General features: G+C 37.2%; 2 protein-coding genes, 1 long non-coding RNA gene and 1 pseudogene across 3 annotated transcripts; 3 read left to right on the top strand and 1 right to left on the bottom strand.

Moving 5' to 3' along the window:
* Positions 1-1938: 1938 nt before the first annotated feature.
* LOC131332532 (ethylene-responsive transcription factor 1A-like) lies at positions 1939-3040 on the top strand. The gene has a single exon (XM_058366838.1). The coding sequence runs from the start codon at positions 2180-2182 to the stop codon at positions 2912-2914; it is 735 nt and encodes a 244-aa protein (XP_058222821.1). The 5' UTR covers positions 1939-2179; the 3' UTR covers positions 2915-3040.
* Positions 3041-11795: 8755 nt separating this feature from the next.
* LOC131333130 (chaperone protein dnaJ 49-like) lies at positions 11796-13843 on the top strand. The gene is made up of 2 exons (XM_058367482.1): positions 11796-12537; positions 12964-13843. The coding sequence occupies exons 1-2, from the start codon at positions 12065-12067 to the stop codon at positions 13505-13507; spliced, it is 1017 nt and encodes a 338-aa protein (XP_058223465.1). The 5' UTR covers positions 11796-12064; the 3' UTR covers positions 13508-13843.
* A 4077-nt stretch (positions 13844-17920) lies between these two features.
* Positions 17921-19255, top strand: LOC131333516 (chaperone protein dnaJ 49-like; annotated as a pseudogene).
* Positions 19256-20710: 1455 nt separating this feature from the next.
* Positions 20711-24951, bottom strand: LOC131334047 (uncharacterized). The gene is made up of 2 exons (XR_009202012.1): positions 22913-24951; positions 20711-22301 (listed from the first exon to the last, which is right to left on the bottom strand). It is a non-coding gene; the product is annotated as an uncharacterized LOC131334047 (long non-coding RNA).
* Positions 24952-26799: the final 1848 nt, after the last annotated feature.

Consider the following 26799-nt stretch of genomic DNA (forward strand, 5'->3'; position numbering starts at 1 on the left):
TTTTTTGTCCCAGTATTCTTTTACGAGGATTGCCCTTCAACTGCATTCCGTGCCGATTTATACTTTCCACTTCTTTCACAACTAAGAATGCACTTTGGCAGCTTGCCACCAATTAAACTAGCAGATTTCTTAATAACAATAACAATACCATTGTCTTTACCGACTCTTCGCACCCAAGCTATCATGTCGTCTCTACTTTGAAAAATCTATAAGCAAGAAAAAAAGAATATGTATAAGTGCAACATGATCCAATCTAATATGCATAATTTCTGTACTTTTAAATTAAATAACTAATATGCATAAGAACAACAGTAATAACTAACCTGGTGAGTTGTGAATTCAGGTGTATAGTCACGAAAATTATGGAAGACGCCTTCCCCACTAAGAACATCATTCTCAATGGACCAACTATCTGAAAATGACAAGTCGTAAGTATCCATAATCTTCTTCTATGTTTTACGAACGGTGTGGAAAAGAAGGGAGGAGCCATGACAGAGGAAGGGAGAGAGAGATAGATGCTGGAAAGATAGTGATATTGGAGGGATAAGCAGGGAGATGGAGGTGATGGGAAGAATATGGTGATTTTGGAAGGATAATGCTGGATATATAAGGATCAGGGGTGATGGATGAATGATTATAGTTAAAGATAAAGAGATAACAAAAAAATCTGAATGTGTGGTTGTAATTGAAGATAAAAAGAAAATCTAAATGAGTGGTTATAGTTGAAGATAAGAAGATAAAAGGAAATCTGAATAAGTGATTAGAAATAAATTAGATAAAAGATATAAATAAATACAAAATTAATAAATTCAATAACATAAAAAAATTATAAAATTTTAATAGGTAAAAAAATAAGAGTAAAATTTCAATAACATAAAGAAATTTACTCACGTATATAATATTAAATAATTTAAAAATACATATAAAGAGTAAAAAAATAAGTGTTCCGATTTTTAATTCGTTTGAACCGGTGCGAAGATCTTATTTTTCTTATCATTTCATATTAAATGGTCGTAATTCATTTTTGGCACTAAGACCTTTTAATAAGCACCCTAAAAGAGGCCTGAAACTAAATAATAAGTCTTAGGGTACTTGTTGAAAAGCTTTCGAGCCAAAAATTCATTATGATCATTGAAGACAAAATGATAAAAAAAATAAGATTTTTGCATCGATTCAACCGGATTGAAAATTGGAACACTTAAATAATATTAAATAAATAAAAATGAAAAAAGATATAAAAGTTATTATTGCTAGGGTATAATATTAAATAATTTAAAAATACATATAAAGAATAAAAAAATAAGTGTTCCGATTTTTAATTCGTTTGAACCGGTACAAAGATCTTATTTTTCTTATCATTTCATCCTAAATGGTCGTAATTAATTTTTGGCTCTAAAGCCTTTCAATGAGCACTCTAAGAGAAACCTGAAACTAAATAATAAGTCTTAGGGTACTTGTTGAAAGGCCTTCGAGCCAAAAATTTATTATGATCATTGAAGACAAAATGATAAAAAAAATAAGATCTTTGCATCGATTCAACCGGATTGAAAATTAGAACACTTAAATAATATTAAATAAATAAAAATAAAAAAAAATATAAAAGTTATTAAGTAAATAAAAAAAAAAAAAAAAAATGCCGTGGGTTGGGTGGTTGAATTATTGGGGTGGGGGGGGCATTTTTGTCTGGGGGTGGGGTCGGGCGGGGGGGGGGAGGTGGTGTCAGGTGGGGGGCGCGCAAAGAGATTTGCATAGAAAATTGTTTTGAAAGGAACAAATTAACAGTCACCGGCCGGGTCCCCCATCCAAAAGCCATCCAATTTTAGGCACGTGATCCACCACCCTCCAATTAGAAGTTTCAAAGAAACTCCCAGAGCTCTGAAAAAGGCAAAAACCATTAACCATATCCATTGGAAACAACTTTAAAAAATTCTGCAAGTGGCAATTAAGAAAACCAGAAATTTCAACGTGTTTCAACCAAGTTCATGAATCCAATCTCCCTAACCCAACCCATCAAATCCTATATAAATCTCCCTTTCCCTTTTCGCCCAACATCTCTCTCTCTCTCTCTCTCTCTCTCTCTCTCTCCCTCCCTCTCCCTCTCCAGATTGAACTAAATAACTACACGTTGAAATTGAATTCAGTACCATATAACATACTGGTGCATTTGATTGGGATATATATGATGGCTTACACAGAATGCGATTTCGATGCCGACTTTGCTCTGCTCGACTCAATTACCCGTCACTTGCTCTCTGAGTCTGAAACTCCGGCGACATACTCGGGCAGTATTACGGGATCCTATTCCCAGATTAACACTTCATTATTACCCTCCTTTACTCACCAGTGGGGAGAGCTTCCGCTCAAGGAAACCGACTCCGACGATATGCTAGTGTACCGTATCCTCGACGAGGCGGCGGACGTTGGGTGGCGGCCGCCGTACGCGGAGGTGGAAACCACCGCCGCCGAGGCGATGAAGGAAATGGAGATTTTGCCGGAGGCGGCGGTGCCGGCGAGGGGGAAGCACTTCAGGGGAGTGAGGCGGCGGCCGTGGGGGAAGTTCGCGGCTGAGATCAGGGACCCGGCGAAGAATGGGGCCCGGATTTGGCTGGGGACGTTTGAGACGGCGGAGGACGCGGCTTTGGCCTACGACAGGGCCGCGTTCCGCATGCGCGGGTCACGTGCCCTGCTCAATTTCCCGCTTCGGATTAATTCGGGTGAGCCTGAGCCTGTTCGGGTGAGATCGAAAAGATCGTCAACCGAGCGATCTTCGTCACCCTCGGAGAATGGTGAGCCAAAGAGGAGGAAGAAGGTGGCGGCGACGGCGGAGCCAGTGGCGGTGGCGGTTCAGCCTAAGTTGGAAATGGAGGGGAGTGGATTTGAGGGCGCTCTAATAACAAATATAAAAGTAAATTAGAAAGGCAGCCGAAGTACTGAACCCATGTTTGTTAGTATCATTGTTTGATTTTGATACATTCTTTTCTTTGATCTTCTGTTCTATTAAATCTTATGGTATGAAAATGTATTACTACCATCTTTTCCATTCTAGGCTTCCTTGTGTTTCACAAGAGATTGGTGATAAACTTATTCACGGAGGTTAGCTCCGTGAATAGTTGCGCAATCTCAGTCGTTCATTCGCGCAATTAATAACTGAGATTCATTTTCAATTTTGACGGATCACGATTAATTATTAACGGCTATAATTGATTTTCAATTCGGACAGTCCAAAAATGCTTTGGACATGCGCGATTGGTTTCCCATGAAGCCTTCTTTACGGAATGGTTCACAAATAAGATTTTCTGATTTCATAATTTCCATTCCCAAAGGCTAAGTGGGTTTTGTTTTTCATTTCCTGCAGGATGTTACAAAGTTCTTGATCGAAAAAAAAGAAATTATGTTCCTGCCACATTAATTTTGAGTTATTAAAATAAAATTTTCAAAAGTAAGGACCTAAAAAAATAATAATAATAAAAAAAAAAACTATTGGCACATTAATCTTCTTTGGTGTTACAGTTATCACGTCAACTATTGTCCTATATTCAGACTATTGCTCTGGAATTTTTCTTTTGGTATTATTGTTCTGGTATTTTTTTGTATTCTTTAATTTTCATAATTTTTTGTGTAGTTTTTTGTCATAAAATTTGGGACTAATCGTTTGTCTCAATCAGAAAAATACAAAATATGGACCGAAGTTGAAAAAAATAAAAATAGGACGACACTAAAAATAAAAGAGAGTTGTTTCAGCCTCTTTTTTGTCATTAGTGTGCTAATTTTTTGCTTTTTGTTAAAAGAAATTTAAACTCCTCCCGTAGAGGCGAATGACTAATTGAAAAAATTTTAATCTAAGTCTAACAAAAATTTAGAAAAGACAAGAAAAACCCGGAAATTATAATTTTGGAAGAACACTAGTCTCTAAAACTAAACGAAAATGCAAGGAACACACCAAATTTTACATCATTTCTTACATCCTTTTTCACAAGTGATGTTGGAACCCTCTAAATAACATGTTGGGGGTACCGCAACGTAGGCCGAGCTGTACATGATGTATGGACGGATTTATTAGGGAAATAGCTTGATTGTAGGGTCAATAGCTTGATTATAGGATATACTGGTGATCCATCTCCATAAATATGTACTTGTACAAATTATTGAATTTTATGAACTTGCAAATGTGAGGTTTGTGAAATTGCAAGGAACCATCGTACTTCTTTTTCATTAACATTGAATAAAAATTCAGTTACTTTTATGATCATACATTTTGATGTTTGGGGCCCATCCAAAGTCACTACTATCTTGAGTGGATTGCATTGGCTTGTTAATTTTATTGATAATTGTACCAGAATGATTTAGGTATGCTTAACGAAGTCCAACAGTGAAGTAAAATTGTTATTTCAATTTTTTTTTAAAATGGTTTGTCGTCAGTACGATGCACAAGTCAAGTTCTTCGCAACGACAATGAAGGTAAATATTTGAGTTCGAACTATTCATCAAACTACTTGTTCTAATACACCCCTGTAGAATGGGGTGATCACTTGTTGGAGGTTGTTCGTGCTTTGTTGATAGAAGCACATATGCATGTCGTTATCCTATTAGGGACTCGTATTTACCTTTCATGCATATTTGATCAACCGCATACGGCATACCTTCCAGCACCATCGATTTCCGTACACCATCCCATGCTCTCACTGAAGCAATTGTTGCTTCAGTCATCCCAAACTTACCTCCCCATGTCTTTGGTTGTGTAGTATTAGTACACCTAGCTCCATGCTACAAGTCGACTCCTCGAGTGTTTTGACGTGTCGTTCGATCGAGGGTATGCTATTTGTCAAAAAGGGTACCGATGCTATCATCCTCCAACCAAACAAATGTTTGTTACATTGGATGTCGACGTTTTCATGAAGACTCGATGTATTTTTCCTCTGAGCCTGAACTCAAGAGGAGTACTAGGAAGAATTTCAAACTCTAGATTACGATTTTTACTGCTCTAAAGAAGGAGAACTCGATATATGAACCTAGTAACTGGAATGTGAGTGAAGGGGAAACTCTCTAAACCTAGTACCAAGGATATGCGGGTGAATTGGATTTGAGTGGTATAACTTTGGATCAAAGAGCTGATGAACACCTAGATTCTGAAGTTTTATGTAACATCCCACATCGATCGGTGAGATATAGGAAAGTAAAGTAATATATAATCGATTGCGAGCAACTACTATATAACATGAAGTTAGCCTTTTGAGCTACGTAGTTAAATTAAAGATAAGCATGTCAGTTGGCGCGGGTTATTACAGGTGTTATGTTATTAGAGCTTGCACCAACTAGAAGCGTGGGACGGGTCCCGCGAGAAGACGTGCTTAGGTAGATCCAACAAGTAAAAAGCTTGAGGTGCTTGTCGTACTTGAACGGATCTCACATGAAACGAGCTTAAGAAATTTGACGTGCTTAAGCGGATGTGTGAAAAGTGAAAATTGCTGTACTATGTGATGCAACGAAGACATTGCAGCCAAGGTAAGAAAATTGTAACATTCCACGTTGTTGACATATAAGAAAGTCACATTTTCGCAATAAAAAAGGCGTACGGTTGAGAGAAATAGCTTATCCGTAATATTTGACCTACAGATGTTTTGACTTTGACTTGCTCTAGCACTCGTGCATTGACATTTTCAACCTTCTTTAGTTCAAAAATAAGACTAGCCAGCGCCGTCCAATTGACCCATGTAGGGTCCAACTGGTTCAATTGTTTATTTCTTTCTTTTTCAGGTTATCCATCCGCAATGATAATAATTAAAATTAATAATTAAAATATGTCACGTCAATATTTGATTATTTATTAAATTATAATCAAATTTAAAAATTTTTACTTTTACATTGGTTATTTTTGCATCTCTAACCAAAAAAATCTCACAATACATAATACATATATGTCAAATAGCAAACGAGTTCCAATCACGCACCGACCAAACCAAATTATTCGTCTCGATGAGACGATTTCAATGTGGGGTGGTTTTGAGTTTGGCTATTGGTAAAAATTGTTAAGTTTGATTATGGAATGAGTGAAATTTGGTTATTTACTAAAAGACTTTTAACTTTGTTTATTACAATGTGACTGTTAAATTTGTTTATTTACATTCATTTGCTTATTACAGTGGAAATGCTCTAATAAATAAATACGTATGGTAACTACATCTAAAATAAGTAAATAAGAAAAAAATGACAACCACTTCTTCTTCTTTTTTTTATCAAAAGAGAGAAAATTTTATTAATCTGAAAGATTTATCAAAAAATGACAACCACTGTTTTCCGATGATCTTTTTTATTGATCAGCGAATTACTATATCACAGGCATCACTGCTAGCATTGTTTTTTCTACTAAACGAACATTAAGGTTGGCGATCAATTAAACAACTTTTTTATTGGAATACCTCTATTTGTCATATTTCTAGGAAAATTACCTTTTCGATGACTCTTTTCCGCGACTACGTATATTTGGTTTAGTTTTTAGCTATTATTTTCAATGAGAAGTTCGATTATCTGTCATGTTGAGTATTACATGTTATGGATGACACAATTTATCAGTTCACCAACGACGACAACAATAGCGTATAGGAATAATAACTCTTACTCACAAAATAGAAGAAAAAAAAAAGAGACTGTTCACAAGCAAATTTCAAAATTCAAATAAGAAATGAAACTTTGTTCTTGACTCTCAATTGCTATTTAACCTTGATACTATGATTCAGTGTAAATATATGGTAAGAAATTATAAATGTAAAATGTATACTTACGTCCAAACTCCAAAAGCTTCAACGAAGACATTTGCAGTTAAAGTGAACAGGTAAAGCAAGCCCCCGTGAAAAATTGAACCCAAATCCACCAAGACAGAAAACAAGACAGAAACAGAATCAGAATCATCCAATATGTTTACTACTTCACTCATTGCAAACAAGCAGATTGATCGGTTTCTTCCAATGCATTAGGCTTCGTTCAGTTGTCGAGAAAGTTGTGTGGAAAATTGGTTCCCAGAAAAAGTGAAGTGAGGTGAAGTAAAAGAAAAAGAAAATTATTTTCCTGTGAGTGTTCATTTGACAAAAGAATTTTGCAAGAATAATTAAGGTTTAGTTGTTCATTTGTCAGGAAAAATAAACTTTCGGGAAAATTTTGTGAGTGTTCACTCATTTTCCTTTTCCCGCGACGCAAAATCCTGTGTTTTTTGCAGGATCACTTTTGCAGGAAAGTAATTCCTGCAGGAAAACTTAAAAACATGTTTCCCACTACTTTCCTGCCAACTGAACACTACAAAAATCATGAGAAAGTTGATTTTTCCATCATTTTCTTTACTTTCCTGACAACTGAACGGGGCCTAAGGGTACATGGTTGTTTACTAATGGTGACAAATTGAACCCAAATACACCAATTAAAAAATAGATTCAATTCAACCCATTTATAAGTTGAATTAGAATGGGTCTTAATCCATTTATTAATGGGTCTCAATTGGACATCAATTGAGTTAACTTAAATGACCCAACAAAGCAAGCGCATAACCCACTAACAAAAAACAGTAGAATGACTCCGTACCTCTCTCGCATAAACAAATAATCCTTAACCAAATTCTCTCTCTCTCTCTCTCTCTCTCTTCTGAGTTGCTTCCCCTCTCCCTCTCTCTCTCTCTCTCTCTCTCTCTCAACCACACCATTCCCATAAAACAAACCCATTTCAAAAACAGTGAAATCCCTTGGAAAAATAGCAGTGATTTCAAAGGATTTAAATTTCAAAGTTAATAGCTGCTAATTCATTTATAATTCGTTGTTCAATACTTAAAAAAGGTTCTTCAAATCCTTATCCAAATTAGATAAAATAAAATAAAAACTTTATCCAAACTAGAAATATTTGGGTCATGAGTCATTAGACCCCATTCCGCTACCTTTTTTTTTTTTAGTACTTTTTGTCTTTATTTAATTTTTTTTGCTTTTGTTCATTTTGTGCCAAATTTTTTTGACTATTTGATTTGTCTGGACGAGACAAATCGTAAAAGTAATTTTTATTTTACTTTTACCCAAATATTTTGGGAAATAACCACTTTTAAGTAAAAAAAAGTCAACTTTTTTTCTTTTCTTTTCAGCGGTGTCGCTCCCCTACCGCAGCACTCAATCTCCCGTCCATTTCAACAATCAATGGTACAAATTTGAAAAATCTCTTCCAGCCCTGGAAGAGTTTTTTAAAATCCGGAGATTAAAAGCAATGAAGAGAGCAGTGAAAGAGAGCGGCAGTAGACTTTCTGCTTAATTTGGTCATTCTAGTATATAGAGATAATATGATAATTTTAGTGTACATGGGTATTTTAGTCATTTAAATATATAGGGGTAATACGATTATTTCAATGTACATAGGTATTTTAGTCATTTTAAAATTTTAATATATACTTAAAATTGGGTTAATGGGCAAGTTGGGTTTGATTTTAGAAAGTTGGGTTGGATTGGGTATGAGTAATTGATCCCATAATGAATGGATTCTAATGGGTCAATGATCTATTAAAGACCCAGTACACTTACAACTTACCTAAATTAACCCAAACCCATTCATTTGACACTCCTATTGTTTACTTACTTGTCCCACTATAATGGAGCTTAAGACCCGTTTGGTAATTGGATTAAAATTAGAGCTGGGAAAACATTTTAATTAATAGTTTAATTCTGACCTTTGGATGAATTAGGTGCAACTTGTCACAATCTAAGATAGAATTGGAGGTTCTCTCCAATTCCATAGGGATCGGAGAGGAGCCGGACTCCACAGAGAGAACTTCCCCCCCCCCCCCCCCCCCCCCCCCGTATTTCTCTCACGAACATTTCTCCACGACATATTTCAGTGAGATCCAGTACTGATCGAGTATATGATGCATCACGTGGCAGTGCCACAAGACCATTAAAATACTTACTCTCTCACATGTGTAGCCAACAACTACTTAAGAATTTCTTTTTTTATCCGCACAAATGCTATTGATAACTCAATAAGGGTACATAGAGAAAAGCAAAGAGGAAAAAACACCTCCAACATGATCTTCCCATAAAACTCTCTCTACCTCTCATAGGCCTCCTTCCCAAACTTACCCACATCTCTCTCTCTCTCTCTCTCTCTCTCTCTCTCTCTGAAAACAAGAAGAGAAGATTCTAAAAATCGAGGAGATATTCAGGAACTTGTTGTTAGAGGGATGAATCCATCTGCAGGTTCTGACGTTGGACCTGCTACGGGTGGTGAGAGAATTGGTAATAATAATAACCGAAGGAATAACGGGTATCTGATCGTTCTGCATGTGCCCGTGCTAAGAATTATCGTATTCTTCTCCGTGTATCTGCTTCTGCTCCGGACCTTCCAGCCGCCACACGATCCGATTTTTTTGCTTTCTCCCGGTCATCATCCTTATCAATACAAGTTTACTGCGCAAAAGGGTACCGATTTTTACGTCAAGTCAGGGCGTTTTGAGCAGACTTACCCTCGAGATAGCCCTCAGAGGGCGAAGCTTGAAGCGCAAGTGGAAACGAATTACGTTTCTACTTGCGCGCATTTTTGTAAGATTGAGGTGCTGGCTTTCCGGGAGGGGCATTATTCAAAAATGCCATATTGCGAATTGCTGAAGCGGTACATGGCGGTGGCTTGATGAATGATGACTTCATTGGAAATCTAAATTGGCTTCTGATTAAGTGTGCGCTGATCGTTTAGCAAGAGTTGGAGCCGAACAACATGAAGATCTGGTGGTTTTAATGGATCGACCACTTTCAATGAGGGAATTTTAGATTAGGGAGTGCCTTAACATAAGGTGGATCATTGGCTAGGGTGTTGCCCTTGGCTATTTGTATTGGGCCCGTAATACTTTAAACATGTCTGCTACTCCGTTACGTTTCTCGCCATTTGCCTAGTTTTATAATATTTCGATGTACCAAATATATATATATATATATATATATATATATATATATATGATTACAATAAGTTTTAGTTTATGTCTTCTTTTGAATTTGTTTCTTTTCTCGAATGTAAGAGAATGCTTTGAAGGAGTACTCCATTGAAGATTTCAAAAGGTGCATAGCAGAGATTAGGCTGATCAAATTTTGGATGATTTTTAGTTTCTAATTGGCTGTGTTCATATATGGCTTCATCCAATGTTTTCTTGGATGTGCTTCTTTTTCCTTTTCGGTTGTTTGGTTTACACATGATTTTCTTAGCCATAGATGCCAATTATAATTAATTTTTTTTCTCGACAAAAGAAATTCATTAATCTTTGATATATATATATATATATATATATATAGAAAGATTAAACGGACCAAGAGCACAATTTCAACCACCACCTGAGATCCACAGAAGGAAGGTAAGATGCCCACCAAAACAAAAAGAACCACCGAAAAGAAACTCCATAGATGTCAAATTTTTGGGATGTATGTCCTTAGTGGGATGCATCCTCAACCTTCTCTCTTTATTTTTTTAATTAATTAACTGCGAAAAGAATTTTATTAATAATCTCAATAAAGATTACAAGAAGATTAAACGGTGACTAGGAAAGAAGGCATCAACGACGATCCCAAGAGATCATCCCGACGACGCCCACCAAAATAAAAAGAACCACCGAAAAGAAATGCCGTAGGTGCCAAATTTTTGGGATGTATGTTCTTAGTGTGATGCATCCTCAACCTTTTCTCTTTATTTTTTTAATTAATTAGCAGCGAAAAGAATTTTAGTAATCTCAGTAAAGATTACAAGATGATTAAATGGTGACTAGGAAAGAAAGCATCAACGATCCCAACAAAATTGACACCTTCTCCCGGGGCAAATTATGTGCACCCCCAAACACCAGAGAAAATTAATGATGGAAAAGTATTCAACCCACAATTCGCGAAAACTAAAGATAACGTAAAAATCCCAAGAATTTTATCTTCGCCGATAAAATAATACGCAAGCTCAGCAAAAAAGAATAAACCAGAAAAAGGAAGCCCCTAAAAGTGCAAAAAATCAAGCCTTCACACACTTGGTCTTCCAAGTCTAAGAGAACCACACAGCCAAAGCTTGGAAACAAATTACAAATTCTCGAAAAAAAATTCAGTGCCGAGTGGGTACCACGTGGTGTCTCGCTTGCGCATTCGAGCCGTCCATTTCATTTTTGAACGGCTTAGATTTGGAGAGAGAAAATGAGAGAGAAAGTGTTGGGGTGAGAGAAAAGAGGGGGTTTTAATCCGAGCCGTCCAAAAGTGTATCGAATGGCTCGGATACGCTGAGCGGGTACCATGTAGGATATACCCGCTCGGCACTGAAAAATCTCTCCAAATTCTCGCATTTACACTCGTTACTATTAACGGGGATCAACTTGCATAGAAAGTCAATAATTAACGGAATAGCATATATATACCCTTATGTCTTTAAAAAGATGCATTTGTTTCGTTAAAAAATTTTAATTTTTTTCACAAATCAATAGATATTTAATGAGTTCTTTCAAATCGCAAAAAAAGTTCTAATTTTTTTTAACGAAAAAATTACATGTTTTAAAGTCCTAAATTTGCGGACCGAATATTTATTTAAGAATGGAAGAAGTATGGAATAATAGTAGCTACTAGCTAGGGAACATGTCGTATTATCCATTACCTTTTAGGCAATAGTGTCATGAATGATATAATTATATATTTTATGACAGAAATGGATGAAGAAATTGAGTAATTACATGCGATTTTTTTTTTGAACAGCGAAGAAGAAATTCATTAATAGATAGGGACGAATGCGTCAAGAATCAGAGGGAGTGAGCATGCATGGGCACATCTATAATTACCTACGGATTAGGATCTCTCCCCATAAAACTCTCCCTCTTATACCTCCATCCTTAACTTACCCACATTTATCTCCCTCTCTCTTTTAGAAAACAAGAAGAGTAAGACTCATAAAAAAAATTAGAGATGAGAATTCATCAGAGGCTTGACAAGTCTCAACACATTTGCATAGAGTATCGATAGAGACGTACTGATTTCGAAACTTATTTTCCGAGAGTTTAATTTGTTCGTTCGATTTTAGGTTTTGGAATTTGGTTTCTAAGATGGGCGGAAACAAAGAAGAGGCATTGAAATGCTTGAAGATCGCGCGCCAAGCGATTGAATTCCGCAACCGGGTCCGCGCCCAACGATTCATCACCAAAGCCCAGCTCCTCGACCCATCTCTATCCGCAGCAGATATCCTCTCCAAACTCGAAGATCGCTCCGCGGAACCATCGAAAAAACCATCTCACGCTCGGCCTAGGGTTAGGGTTTCGGAACGCGGGTCTTCTTCGACTGCTTCCTTGGCTTACACCGAGGAACATATCGCGATCGTGAGAGAGATAAAGAAGAAGAAGAATTACTACGCAATACTGGGCGTAGAAGAGAGTTGTACCGCGGAAGACATCCGAAAAGCGTATCGAAAGCTCGCGGTGAAGGTTCATCCCGATAAGAACAAGGCTCCGGGTGCAGATGAGGCGTTCGCGGCCGTATCAAAGGCGTTCAAGTGTTTGAGCAGCCGCGAAAGTAGGACAAGGTATAAGCATCGTTTGCACATTATACTTTCCTTATAACTTATTGTTTATTTTCCTTGTGTTGCTCTTTGGGGTTTTTTTTTTCTTCCTAAAAGGCGAAAAAAATTCATTAATCTTTGAAAAGAAATTACAAAAATTAAAGAGAAACACGGAAAACGACATCACGATTAAGAAGAAATCATCTCAACTATTTTGATACCCAAACCCTTAACAATCATATGTCCAATCACGGACCCAAGATAGAACAAGTTGACAAAGAGTCAACAAATCAACAAAATACGTCATTTTGGAGGGCAATTATGATTGTGCTAGACATTGGATGTTTGTCCTCATTTGTGATGCTGTTGTGTCCAAGTTTCCTTTTAGTCTTTGCATACGGTTAATTCGTTCAAAGATTAATAAAAAAAAATTTTACTATTCAAAAAAAGGTACAATCAAATGGGATCCGAGTCAGGCGAACAAGCGTTCGGAAGGCGGACTGCCCGTGCCCCGCGGGGGTTTGATGATTTTTCTGCATGTGATGCCGAGGCTGAGGAGTTTTACAATAGCCCCTTGATCTCTGGAGAAATTTTCTATCTAGCTGTGTTCTTGGACCTGATGAGGGGGCGTATTCCACCTGCTAAGACTTTGATTAGACTGCTGCCTGTGCTTCTGATTCTCATCTGGAGCTGCATGCCCTCAAACTATCCCGTTTACACCCTCTCGCCTCAAGGATCGCATCGAATCAAGTTTACGACTCAAAAGGGCGTCGATTTTTATGCGAAGCCGGGGAGTTTTGAGCAGGCTTACCCTCCTGATAGCCCGCAGAGGGTGAAGCTTGAGGCACAAGTGGAAAGAGATTATGTGTCGAGATGCGTGGATGGTTGCATGGTTGAGGTGGAGTTTGTACAGGCGGGATATAGAGGGGATACGCCGTATTGCGACTTGCTGAAGCAGTTTGAGGAGCGCCTTGTGGCTTCGTTCCAAATCTAAATTGGCTTCTTAATTATGTTTCGATTTTACAGTTACAATAAGTGGAGTACATGTCTTAGTTTCAATTTGCTTTATTCGATTTCAACTTATTTAATGGATTGGATAATTACTGTGAAATAAATCTTTGTAATTCTCTATTCAAAGATTAATGATGTCTTTTTCACCTTTCAAAAAGAATAAAAAAAAATCCTTTGAGTTTCCATCAATATTCTTCAAATTCAAGGAAAGAATCCATGCTCTAGATGATTTGGAGGAAGAGTTTATTTCGGAGGAAGAAGTTGATTTCGAGGATGGTGCCCCCCTTTCTTTGGAATTTTAACATCTAGGTAAAATTTGGCAGTTTTGGGTTGTGAGTTTCGGGTTTTTTCTTTTGGTCTTAGGTTGCATGTTCTGATTATTTGGGTTGTTTCAGCGGATGTTTCGGTTTTGTTTTTTCTTTGTGGTGTTATGGTTGGCTCATTGCCTTCCTTTGGATTTGGTTTTTGGGTGGCGTTCGCCGGTATGCTCTTGATCCGTTAAATTTTTGTAATCTCTTTCAAAAATTTGTTAAAAAAAAAAAAAAAAAATTCTCCAAAGTTGTTGTGACTGAGAGTGCACGTTGTCCTTAATTTCGTATTTGACAAAGATAAATACGCAAGCTCAGAAAATATATTAAACCAAGGCTAAAAGAACATTGCCAAAGCTTGGACACAAAATACCGAGCACGTACCTGTTCAATTTTCAGACAAAAAACCTACAGGACGGGGCACATCCGTCGGTGCCCTTAGCATTTTCGTAGTGCACGAATTCAAGATCCAATCAGCACATTGGTTTTGAAAACGAAGTAGCTCCAAACATCTTTTTTTCTTTTTTTTTATCTGCAAAAGATGAATTTTATTAAAACGGAAAAAGGGGATGGGGATCCAACAAAAAGTTGAACAATACACCATAGCTCCAAACATCTTTACAAAGGGTTTTATTAATCTTTGACAAAGATAAATACGCAAGCTCGGATTTGGATCAAAGGGAAATTTGTTGAAGGAGGAGTACTCGGTTGAGGATTTCAAGAGGTGTTTAGCAGAGATTAGAATTCCTGATCAAATTTCGAAGACGTTTAGTTTCTAATTGGCTGTTCATATGGCTTCACCCAATGTTTTCTTGGATGTGCCTCTTTTTCCTTTTCGGTTGTTTGGTTTTCACACATGATTTTCTTAGCCAAGATGCCAAATTTTGGGATGTATGTTCTTGGTTTGATGCATCCTCAACCTCTTCTTCTTTTTTTAATTAACAGCGAAAAGAGCGAAAAGAATTTTATTAATCTCAGTAAAAATTACAAAAATATTAAACGGTGACTAGGAAAAGGCATCAACGATCTGTAAAGATCTTCCCAACAAGATTGACACCTTCTCCCGGAACAAATCATGTGCACTACCCCCAGACACCACCAGAGAAAATTAATGATTGAAAAGTATTCAACACACAATTTGCGAAAACAAAAGAAAGCATAGAAATTTCAAGAATTTTATCTTTGCCAATCAAGACAATACGCAAGCTCAGAAAAATAGAATAAACCAAAAAAGGAAGCCCCCTCTCTACCCCTTACTCAAAATTGAGTAAAAATATGAGTAAAAACTTTATTAATGGCAAAGTCGTAAATTTTGAAGGTGTGAAATTTGCTTTTAATTTGAGTAAGGGTTTGAGTCTAACCAAATTTGAGTAAAAACTCAAATTTGGTATATATTTGGTTTAGGAGTGAAGGAGGATTTTCATTGATTTGTATTCAAATTTGAGTAAAGAGGGGAGATGTTCTAAAATTGCAAAAGCAAGCCTTCCACACTGTCCACCAAGTCTAAGAGAACCACACAGCCAAAGTTTGGACACAAATTACAAACTTCTCGCATTTACCCGTTACTATCAACGGGGATCAACTTGCATAGAAAGTCGGTAATTAATACTCCATAGTTAGTGCATGTGTGTGTATATATACACTATATGTGTATTTATTAGGGTTGGCAATGGGGATGGATCATGGCCTGAAAGTACTATCCTCGTCCCTGATCTTCGAACCTCTTTCCCGTCTCAAAGGGAGAACGGGGATTCCTGTGAGGATTTGGGAATCCAAAGTTTTTATTGAAAAGAAAAAAAAAACATATTTGCTAAATCACAGAGAGCAAAAAGGAAACTTTTAATGAATAAACGATTCAAATAAGGTGCGGAACTTTAAGGATTTTATAGTTGAAGCTGAAGTAAAAAGAAACTTTTTATAGCTAAAGCTGAAGTAAAAAAAACTTTTTATAGCTAAAGCTAAAGTAAAATGAGTACAAATTTGCTTTTTTTTTTTTTTTTTGCCACAACGATAACAGATAGTATTATTAAAACTTTTTTTTTGTAGGGACGGGTCTTCCGCTTAATGTTCGTTATTGGTTTTAACAAATTTGCTTACAATACAGGAAATCAAACAACAGAGAGCAGTAGAATACAAAAGGTGTGTGCGGAGCTAGAAAATGGGATTTGAAAACTAAGAGTAGGAATGAAAAGTAACCCTAAAAAAATATAAGTACGTAATACTAAAAGGTGTATATATATTTCGGGGAATGAAATCGGGGATGGGACGTGACATGGCGGAGAGCAAACCGGGAACAGATTTGAGGAGGATTCAGGGCAAGGATATGTTTGTTCCCACCTCCTACTTGATCTTCAAATTTTTTAAAAAGAAAAAATCTCCATATCCTATCCAATCTCTAAACAAATCTCCAAATTACCGATTCATTCGGGGCAGGGATCGGATTGAATAGGAACGGGTCGAACGAAATGGCCATCCCATGGAATTATACATAGGGTAGTAGGAGCTACTAGCTAGCTACGCTACATGTCGTAATATCCCTAACCTTTTAGGCAATAGTGACATGAACGATATAATTATATTATGACAGAAATGGATGAAGAAATTGACGAGTTACCAACTTACCACTATTCCAAATAAAAGAAACTTTCCACTAATCTTTAATTTTCCCTATGATAGGCTGACCATGCACGTGGCTGTGTCCATGTCATATATGTAAACAAAATAATTCCTCGTGTCTTGGGTTGCATGTATGTCTTTTATATATCTCTACAAACTAGTAATATTTTGAAACTTATACAAACAGATATCGTTTAGATGCACGTGTGGTTTTTTTTTTTTTTAATTATAGGAGATATCGTTTCGATGTTTCGATAACTTTGGTTTGTCACCAGTTCATATATTGTTAGTGAACGTGAACACCGAGTGAGAAAGACTTGTAAGTATTTGAATCATATCTAGTAAACGCTACCAATTTGGAATCTTCGCTCGAAGAGAGGAATATCTGCTTTGGAGTAGAAAAGAACTTAACTTGATGTTTGGCAAGTTCAACCTTTGAAAAGTTTAGCTTCATGTTATTATTTCTTATTATTTTGGTTTCTTAATTTTATTTTATTTTTGGTAGTGATTTTGGTTTCTTATTCTAATTGTAAATTAACACATACAGTAATTTTGAAAGCCCGAAAGCTTCGACAAAGGATGTCCACATTTTCTGCACTAGAAGTCACAGAATTATAACTGTTCTATAAATTACACACAAGCGATACTACGCCCATCGCTCTGTCTTACCGCAACGTTTAATCTCACCATCCGTCTCGATAATTAATGATCCAGATTTTAATAGAACTTTTCGCTCGAAGAGTCTTTTAACATCCGGACCGTCCAAAACACTTTTAAACGGTGAGATTGAGGGTGGTGATGGGAGTGGACCGGGTAGACTTTCTGATTACGTACCCATAACACCTCGACTAGGTTGAAGGACAACCTATAACCTAAATATTCTAATACATATATAAATAGGTTGTTGATGCTTTTGCTATTCAATTCCTTGCTTTGCTCTATGTGCTGCCGTATCTAGTTTCGTGATACGGTCACAAACTTTCGGAGCTCCTCAGATCATGCACACAACATTTTTTTGGAACCCACCTTAGATTCTAAAAAAAAACGATCTATTCATTGTTGTATAAACATTTGTCAATCGTTTTCTACCAAAAAAAGAAAAGGAAAGCTGAATTGGTTATTGGTAATGGCCTTTTCGTTTTATGAATTTGAAAAAAAACCTTACTGATATCCAATTATAAGGATTGGTATGGTACAAAAAAAATTCCATGAAAATCTCCAACCTCCGGGAACGGGAAATGGATGGTGTAACTTTTCCCGTTCATTTTCATATAAAGTTTTCATATATCCTAAAATTTTCGTGAAATTATCTTTGCAGAACCAAAGGTGGATCCAACAACAATGGTATGTACAATGAATCTATGCACATAGAACATCTATAATTACCTACCTACGGATTTGGATCCATCTCCCCGTAAAACTCTCCCTCTCTCATATCTCCATCCCCAACTTTTACCCACCCTCTCTCTTTTAGAAAACAAGAAAGAATAAAGACTCATAAAAAAAGAATTAGAGATGAGAATTCATCAGAGGGTTGAGAAGTCTCAATACATTTGTATATAGTATAGATAGACGAACTGATTTTGCAACCTCTTTTCGAGAGTTTGTTTGTTCGATTTTGGGTTATGGAATTTGGTTTCTAAGATGGACGGAAACAAAGAAGAGGCATTGAAATGCTTGAAGATCGCACGCGAAGCGATCGAATTCTGCGACCGAGTACGCGCCCAACGATTCATCACCAAAGCCCAGCTCCTCGACCCATCTCTCTCCACCGCAGATATCCTCTCCAAGCTCAACAATCGCTCCGCCGAACCATCGACAAAACCATCCCATGCACGGCCTAGGGCCCGGGTTTCAGAACCCGGTCTTCTTCGGCTGCTTCCTTGGCTTACACCGAGGAACATATCGCGATTGTGAGAGAGATAAAGGCGAAGAAGAATTACTACGAGATACTGGGCGTGGAAGAGAGCTCTACTGTGGAAGATATCCGAAAAGCGTATCGAAAGCTCGCGTTTAAGGTTCATCCCGATAAGAACAAGGCTTCGGGTGCAGACGAGGCGTTTGCGGTCGTATCAAAGGCGTTCAAGTGTTTGAGCAGCGAGGAAAGTAGGACAAGGTATAAGCATCGTTTGCGCATTGTACTGTCCTTCCTTTGTACGTATTGCTCCTTGGCCAACCTTTGCATATATGATTGTACATTATGGTTGTCCGAGACGTCGGATGTTTCTCCTCATTTGTGATGCCGTTGTGCCCAAGTTTCCTTTTAGTCTTTGCATACGATTAATTCATTCAAAGATTAATAAAAAAATTCTTTCCTGTTCGAATAAAAGGTACAATCAGATGGGATCAGAGTCAGACGAACAAGCGTTTAAAAGGCATGCTGCCCGTGAGGCTGAGGAGTTTTACAATAGCCCCTTTGTCTTTGGAGAAATTTTTTATCTAGCTGTGTTCTTGGACCTCAGTAGGGGGCGCCGTAGGCATATTCCTCTTGGTAAGACATTGATTCAAGTGCTGCCTGTGCTCCTGATTCTCATCTGGAGCTGTATGCCCTCAAACTATCCCGTTTACACCCTCTCGCCTCAAGGATCGCATCGAATCAAGTTTACGACTCAAAAGGGTGTCGATTTTTACGTGAAGTCGGGGGGAGTTTTGAGCAGGCTTACCCTCCTAATAGCCCACAGAGGGTGAAGCTGGAGGCGCAAGTGGAAAGAGATTATGAATGCGTGGATCGTTGTATGGTTGAGGTGGAGTTTTTACAGGCGGGATATAGACGGGATACGCCGTATTCCGACTTGCTGAAGCAGTTTGAGGCGCTGGCTTGTCGATTTGCTAAAGCAGTTTGAGGCGCTGGCTTGTGGCTTCATTCCAAATCTAAAATTGGCTTCTTAATTATGTTTCGATCGATTTTACGGTTATAATAAGTACTGGAGTACATGTCTTAGTTTCAAGTTGCTTAATTTGATTCCAACTTATTTATTAATGGATTGGATAATTACTATGAAAATCCTATGAGTTTCCATGAATATTTTCCAAAATTTGTAGTAACTGAGAGTGCACTGCACGTACGTTCTCCTTAGTTAATTTCGTGTTTAACAAAGAGTAGAATGCGTTCTTTTGGTTTTAACTTAAACTTATCTTATTTTTTGCTCCCCTTTGGAATTTAAATAAAAATAAGTTAAGTTCATCCAGTCTTCTAAACTTAAACTTAATTGCCTAACACACACAATTATAATATTGCCTTGAGGCTTGTTTGGGAAAGATGGGAAATAAGTAAAGTGTAGAAAAATGAACTGAATTAAAAAAAATATATTCAAATTTAAGTTAAGGTCAAAAGAACACAACCTAAATATGCAAGCTCAGAAAATATATGCTATTACACCAAAAAGGTTAGCCCCTAAAAGTGCAAAAGCTAGCCTTCACACCAAGTCTAGCTAAGAGAACACAGCCAAATTAAAGCTTGGACAAAATACCGAGCACCTGTCCAATTTTCAAACAAAAAACCGACCCCATTCATTTAAGGGTTTGGAATTTTGGATTCTAATCAATATTCTCTCCGTCTCAATTTGTTTGTCTAATCTCGAATTTCCAACTTATTAAGGAAGCTAAATCTGATTCATTGATTTTGAAATTGGACAGTCAATTTGAGACGTGTGTATGTCAAAAAGAGGACAAACAAATCGAGACGATGGGAATAGAGTATTTCTCTGCAGTCATTATTCTCTCTATCTCTTTCCAATCATTGCCCCTATTTCTCTCTCTCCACTCATTACCTACTAATCGAAATTCAAAATCCCATTTTGTTGGTTTTTGCACAAAAGGTAGTGTGGCACATGAAAAATCAATCAATCAACAAAGAGTTGAATGAAAGAAAAAGAAAAGGAACACATACCGAAACAACAAAGCTCGGAGCAAACATGCTCATCATCCAAAGTAAAAACCAAAGTATGCTAAGATCAAACCCGGAACTAATCATACTATTTAGTTTCCTCCAATACATCATTTGACTTTTTTGTTTTTGGATAACCTTTCCTATAATCATTTTAAGAGAATGTCGACAAATCAGGTAAAAAAAACCCCTAGTGTAAGAAATTGACGAGCTAAAACTAGGGTTGCTCCCCGTCAGTTTATCCGCCAAAGAGTATAAATGGGGCATGCACATGTGTCTATCATGAATCTTCCCTCCAAATGCAATTCCTATGAGCTACTCACACACGAGTCATGACCATCAATATATTTTACTAACAATTGGAAGACAATATTCATGACTGCTAACAAGAATAAATTAACATTGAAAAAGACCAGAGGTGTATATACGCATTTGAATATTTTCGCTCGTGATATATTTATTTACAAACAGTTAACGAATGTGTACTTATCATGTTTTATCTAGTAATCTGATGCAATATTCGTGTTGATTGAAAGAAAAAGAGTTGTGCATACGAGCATCACCAAGAGAGGCAGCAAATTTCTATACTTAGGCCCAAAGAGAAAGAGTATGTCCTCCGGAGCAGAGTATGCCCCCCCCCGGAGCATTCGGACTGATCCAGCCCGAAATGGCCAATTGGGCATGCTTATTACCCATGCACTCGGATGTCTGCTCCAGCCATATGCCAGGACTTGAGGGGCCCTACGAGGCTTGATTGTGGAACAAGGATATCATCGTGGCGGTTAGAATTGCGCTTGCGAGATCATCGAGGATGTCGCGAGACTCGGGAACCATGCGACCTAACAATTCGAAAGGGACACATTTCCGAGGTTTTATGAGTCCGCCAATTGCATGAGTACTGACCCAGGTTGCCACTAAATAAGAGACATTCCTTTTATATATCACCACTGATTTCTGGAGTGAGAGAGCACCCATGGAGAGACTTCAGAGATTAGCAAATTTCTATTCCGTAATGTTTGCCTTCTCCTTCACCCCCCAGATAAATCCATTCTCCACCGATTCTTAATCATGAAGAATATTCCACTCCGAGTTGAAACGGTCCTTCATTGGTGAGTGGTCTGTGGATCTCACCAGTCAACATGGACACTGGGAATCAAGAGCAGCATGATTCTTCAAGTCAAGGAGGTGGAGATAAGACCGCCAGTTCAGATCGGACACCAGTGAGCATGGATGCCTTGAAAGCCATCCAAGATTTAGAAGCAGCTCGTTGTAGCTCTTTAACACCCTTACAACTGTCTTCTTTCTGGTGATAGAAAGAGTCCCAGCTAATTCGCAGTAGAATAGCCAGTAGAACCATGCTGGGGGAGTAGCAACGGCAGAGAGATATAGTTCCCCCAGTGCCAAATCGGCCACCAAGACAATCAGCTGCCCAGGTTCAGTGGCATATTGAGCAGTTGTTAACCTGAAAAGCTGTGGCTTTACACAGGCAACAAGGTTAAGGATTTGTTACCACTGTGTGGGGGACCTTTATCTTAATAACCTGGGACAGAACAAGTGTAGCATCTCTTCTCCAACTGAATCTAGTACGCAAGAACGATTTGTGGAACATCTATAGTCTAAAGAGAAGGAACGGAACAGAAGGAAACAAGCAGGTGTGGGCTCCAGTTGCTGCAATATTTTGGAGGTCGTGGAACTGGAATGACTGTACTTCAATAGCTCCCCCAAAACATTGTGCATTTTCTCAGTTGATACACCTGGTTTACCAACCAAAGAAGAGAAAAATAAATGTGTATTAGACATGTATACAAAATACTGAGCAGATTAATTTGAGTTTATGCACAGTCGTTTCTACTTCCCAATATATTTCTCCAGGAGGTTCCACAGTATAAAGTCTTTTTCGTGAGATACCGAATCGATTCCCAGGGAACATTAATTGGGTTTCTACTTGATTCATCATCAGCAAAAACCTGTATGAAGGTTACAGTGGCTTCAGTAAAACAGATTAGGCAGATATAATGATTGATACTAAATGGTGAACTAGAATAAACTCAACTCATTAGTTTAAAAGAATCTCTCTCTCTCTCTCACACACACACACACACACACACACACACATACATACATACATACATACATACAGTCGGCTTCTTATAAGGGCGCCCTCATTTTAAATAAAATGCGGACGTCCCATTTTCTCCCCTTTCCCGATCAAATTTCAATGATCCAAGCCGTTCAATATGTGATTTTACCCGCAAGAAATTGACAAAAAAATGATTGGGAAAGGCTCAATCGGATCAGTTTTTGATAAAAACGCTATAATAGTGTTTTTATCAAAAACTGATCCGACCGAGCCCTTCCCGGTCATTTTTTTAGCATTTTTATCAAAAACTGATCCAATCGAGCCTTTCCCGGACATTTTTTTTGCCAATTTTCTCGCGGGTACCCTTAAAATCATGTTCTGAACATATTGAGCATCTCGGATCATTGAAATTTGATCAGGAAACTCATAGGAAGTTTGGTGTGTGTGTGTGTGTATACAACTACAAAAGATTAATACGGAGTACATGTTTTCCCTCACCAGCAGGGTTCCAGAGACCATTTCTCTATCTTGCTCGTCAGTTTTTTTGTACAAAGAGGATACACTGTCGAGTTCTACTTTGCAAGACTTGCATTCAAATGTATCTGCACCTTTAACTATTGGGAGAAATTCCATCAATAAATTTGTAAAGTTGGTACAAGAAATCAAAGTGTAATATCTCAAAATATTAGAAACACATTTAGGCTACACTTCATCTTTCCCCTTGTTGATTCCAAAAACACTAGTTCCAAAGTTTACGAATTGCAATGATTATCATTGTTGTACTGACGATATTCTAGATCATATCGAGCATTCATATGGATATGGTACAACTTACAAGTTCTCATTATTGGTCAACTTACATTTAGTTGATTCACTAGAATGTAAAGGATTTTTTGGGTATGAAATTCATACTTCTCATTAGAGATTTCACCTGTTGTCCATAGAGCAAGTAGGTATAGATACTTGCAATCAGGTCCTTCACTGTCTTGCTGCAATACCGCCAATAGCAAGGGAACTCAGGATTGATAAAAAGATACAAATGCAGAAGATGGGTGAAGCTACATACCTTTTCTATAAGAGGATGTTAATTTGGAAGCACATAGCTACACTAGAATAGATATTATTAGAATAATCTGCAAGCGTCTACAGTTACGTAAGGGCAAACAAATAATAGTTTTGAAAATGTCATCCACACGCCGGGTCCCTTTGTTTGATGGGACTAAGAGTGACGCAATTGATAATCTCATATGTATGGTGTAATCCCTTAGGAGTAGTAGAGAGTCAATTAATAATACCACACCACACGGTAGTGTATATTCCATACTTTCTTGGTTATAACTTATAAACCAAATGGACATTTAACTTGGACCGTAAAAAGGTTAAGCAAATATTGGAGACGTGGTTCCCTTGGATACATAGGCAGTCCAATTGGATGCTCATATCATGTCAAACAAACGGGCCCGGAGAATAGTGCCCTGCCAATGCTACGCTTCAAGTTTTACTAGAAAAACATCTCTCCAGCTCTACCATTGGGCATCAGTCCATGTAACAGCACAAATTACATTGTTTTTTACGCCACATTCACTTTTAGTCATATACAGTGATCACATTCTTGGAAAAACCAATTTTACTTTTGAATAGAATGCGCACTTACACAACGTGCTCCATCTTATTTTCAGAAGTGCAGAAACTAAAGCAGCTTTTGGTGTTTTACCAATAGATTTTGACGTGTCAACCACCACATCTTCAACAATATCTTCCTTTGTTCTCTTGCAGTCTCGCCAAGGCAATGACTTCTACAAAAAATGGTATCACTTGGAAAGAATGGCGATCGTGATTGTTGGCAATCTCGCTGACCAATAGGTTTACTTCTTGGATTTTTTACTTCATGTCTATTTTTCCCTAATTTTGAATCATATCTGGTAACTAATTTGTAAAAATTGTTTTTATTCTATTTTCCAGTTCACCATGGATCTACTTGGGAACTATTTTGGGTCCAAAATTTCAGAGCATTAATCGCCACAAATACCAGAATTTAAGATTTCATCATTCACCAAAGCTCGCTTTTCCCACCGTGTCAATCCATCTCGTCAGGTTATACTACATTACTTTATACTGATTTTTTATGTTGGCTAAACACCTTTTGTGGATGTTATAGAGAGTTTTTCGTTTATCCGCAATCTTATAGATAGTTGTATTTTTTACTGGTAAGTTTATTGTATTCCGACAAAAGCAAAAGGCTATGAGGCCTGAGATGTTGCATGTCTTGCATACTTTTATAGTAAGTCATGTAGTTTCTTGTGTATTGAAACCACTGCAGGTGCAATCTGGTTTTCTGTTTGGTGTATGGACGTTGGTTATTTGGCTGCTTTATTGCATCATGGGATTTGCCCATGTGCTTTTGTTTCTGTGGGTTTCTTTCGCAGTGAAAAGTGTATGCAAGGTTAAAAAAAATAAATTCGATGAGACCCCTCACATTAGTTCCAAAGCACATATCTTTCATTCACAGTAATATTCTATTTCGTTAACTTGATTTTAGTTGATTTCACAAATGTGCATTCTAGGAACACATCTACTGAACAAAATCAATTTTGACCAAGCTACCTTATCGTGAAATTTCCTAAAATGATGTCAAGCAGATTTAGTAGAGTACTCACCATATATACTTTGGAGTTCACATTATTTGGTCATGTCTTGCACACATGGGACAATGAAGAGTTTAGACAACCTTTGATTAAACATGTCTTTGGTCATGGTTGCAACACTTCCTTTGTATCAAATCTGTGATCAGAATGTAGCTAGATCTCTCTCAAATAATGTGTATTCTATTTGTCTTAAAGCGAATGGGGGATGGCCGAAGTTTAGGATATATCTACTCGGCATATAGTTTTTACCGTCGTTTTTCTTTAGTTCCGTCTGTTGCTTGATTTAGTCTGTTTATTATTCTATGCATAACTGCTATAACTTGAAACAGGACGGAGTTTTGGAACATGTACGTGGGAGCAAAATTCTCCTAGGGATTTGCGGAATTCTTGCCCGAGAGTATTTTCTCCGAGCTTTCAAGAGGAGATCCAACAAAACTTCAAAAAAAAATATGGTAGTAATTTGCATGCTAGGCAAAATTCTTCGACTTGACAAAACGTATGAAATAGTTTCAACGTGCAAGTATACAAGTACGCAGCACGCCTTGGAGTGTATCCTCGAAGAGCTATGAAATCTTATTTGAAAAATAACTCACCCTTGACAAATTCATTCGTATTTGTTTTTGTAACTTGCTAGAGAAAGATTACATGGATTTTCAGAAGTCGAAATATTTGAAACAAAGACTGTTCTTTTACGAGAATATGACTCCACTACGACATTGATTGATTTGGCCAACACTTGTGTTCAAGTAATGATTCTTTATTGAAATTTTAGTGTTTGTACTGTATTACCTCATAGTAATATCTAGACTAATTAACACTCATTTGGTTTACAACATTTCTTGTACAATGATCCGATAATGATCCGATTATAGATGCAGAGTACAAAAGACAACTTTTGAGGATAATAATCGGATCATTTTACAAGAAATGCTATAAACCAAATGAGAAGATAATTAGTCCAAAAAATAAGTGGTAATGCAGTACAAACACTAAAATTTTAATAAAGAATCATTACTTGAACACAAGTGCTGGCCAAATCACTCAATGTCGTAACAGATTCATATTCTCGTAAAAGAATAGTTTTTGTTCCAAATATATAGACATCCGAAAATCCATGTAACCTGAATCTAGCAAGCTGCAAAAACAAAACAAATAAGAATAAATTTGTCAAAAGATAATTATTGTTCAAATAAAATTTCATACCTCTTCGAGGATACGCTCCAAGATGTGCTACGTACTTGAATACTTTCACGTTGAAACTATCTCGTACATACATTCTGTCAAGCCGAAAATTTTTGCCTACCATGCAAGTTACTACAATGCTACCATATTTCCAAAAGTTCTGTTGAACCTCCTCTCAAAAGCCCGGAGAAAAATACTCTTGGCGCAAAAATTCCAAAAATCTCTAAGAGGATTTTGCTCCCACGTATCTGTTCCAAAACTCACTGAACTCACTGATACAACAGACAGAACTGAAGAAAAACAAAAGTAAAAACTGAAGAAAAACAAATAAATAGTAGTTACATAACGTTATGTAACTCCCTGTTACATAACGTTCTCTGTCCTGTTTGAAGTTATAGTAGTTATGCATAGAATAATAAATAGACTAAAGCACACCAAAAATCAAACAACAGACGAAACTGAAGAAAAACAAAAGTAAAAACTATATGCCAAGTAGATATATTCCTAAACTTCGGTCATCCCTCAATCCCTTTTCGAAAAATAGGTTTCAGACAACAG

This window comes from Rhododendron vialii, chromosome 7a, assembly GCF_030253575.1.
Source record: "Rhododendron vialii isolate Sample 1 chromosome 7a, ASM3025357v1".
Lineage (NCBI taxonomy): Eukaryota > Viridiplantae > Streptophyta > Magnoliopsida > Ericales > Ericaceae > Rhododendron > Rhododendron vialii.